This window comes from Octopus sinensis, linkage group LG15, assembly GCF_006345805.1.
Source record: "Octopus sinensis linkage group LG15, ASM634580v1, whole genome shotgun sequence".
Taxonomy (NCBI): domain Eukaryota; kingdom Metazoa; phylum Mollusca; class Cephalopoda; order Octopoda; family Octopodidae; genus Octopus; species Octopus sinensis.
The window spans coordinates 67,891,815-67,893,009 of record NC_043011.1 but is presented as its reverse complement, the minus strand read 5'-3'; the positions used below and the strand labels follow the sequence as shown (position 1 = coordinate 67,893,009).

Sequence of the window (1,195 nt, the reverse complement as noted above, 5' to 3'; positions counted from 1 at the left end):
CTTGGTCCTTGATGACCTCGCCATCCCTGGACTTCAGTAAAGCAACCTTGCTGACAGTGGGCCTGAATGCTTTCTTGATCTCCTCGTACATCCCTTTCACGTTACCACTGTCAGCACAGCACTGGATGTTCTGGCATAGGTTCTGCCAGTAGATGTTGGCGCAACGTCTGGCCGTCCTCTGGGCGTCACTTCTGGCTGTTCTTAGAGTAACCAGGTTCTTTTCTGAAGGGTCGCGCTTATAGTTGACCAGTGCTTCCCTCTTGGCAGCAATGACAGGCTCCATCTCAGGCAGGTGAGCCTCAAACCAGTCTTGATTTCTCCGCTCCCTCTTTCCTAGGGATGACATGACTATTCTGCAAGTGGTGTCGCGAATAAGCTGCCATCTCTCCTCGATGGACGTGGCTGCGTGATCTTTAAGGGCCTCCTCCATGCGGTTGGTGAATTCTGAGCGGAGGTCGGGGTTGGTTGTCCTGGCGGTGTTGATGCGTGGGCGGCTTTTCCCTACGGGACGGCGGATTTTCTTTGGGGCCAATCGGACCCTACTGCACACCAGAGAGTGGTCTGTATCACAGTCAGCACCATGGTAGCTGCGTGTGAGAAGCACACTGCCTAGGTGGGCTCGCCGGGTGATGACCATGTCCAGTTGGTGCCAGTGTCCGGACCTTGGGTGCCTCCATGAGACCCGGTGTTGTGGCTTAGTCGTGAAGAATGTGTTGGTAACGCAGAGTTTCCGGTAAGAGCAAAGCTCCAACAGTCTCTGGCCATTCTCATTCATCTTCCCCACGCCAAAGCGTCCAAGGTAGTCTGGCCATGCCCCATGATCGAATCATCCCACACTTGCGTTGAAGTCGCCCAGAAGGAAGATGGGCTCTGACCCTGGTATCTGGCTGATGGTGGCGCCGAGCTCCTCATAGACCCGGTCTTTTATTTTCTGAGGAGAGTGGAGTGTTGGGGCATAAGCACTAATTATGTTTACCTTCCCCGTTGATGTTGCAAGGCCAAGAGTGAGGATGCGCTCTGAGCCATTTGAAGGAGGGATCGCCATGGGGAGCAAGCTGTTCCTCACGGCAAACCCCACGCCATGCTGGCGGGCCTCCTCGACGGGTCTCCCCTGCCAGTAGAAGGTGTAGTCCTTCTCCCGTAGCATGCCGTCTGCGGCGAGCCTGGTCTCTTGCAGCGCCGCTATGTCGATGTT

The 1,195-nt window shown here is 55.5% G+C and overlaps 1 protein-coding gene across 1 annotated transcript in view; it reads right to left on the bottom strand.

Moving 5' to 3' along the window:
* Positions 1-775, bottom strand: part of LOC115219705 — a gene marked incomplete at its 3' end in the record, with an annotated part of 1,359 nt that extends 584 nt beyond the window's left edge. Inside the window, exon 1 of the mRNA XM_029789881.1 lies at positions 1-775. This exon is cut by the window's left edge and continues 584 nt beyond it. Within this exon, the coding sequence (XP_029645741.1) occupies positions 1-775 (775 nt within the window).
* Positions 776-1,195: the final 420 nt, after the last annotated feature.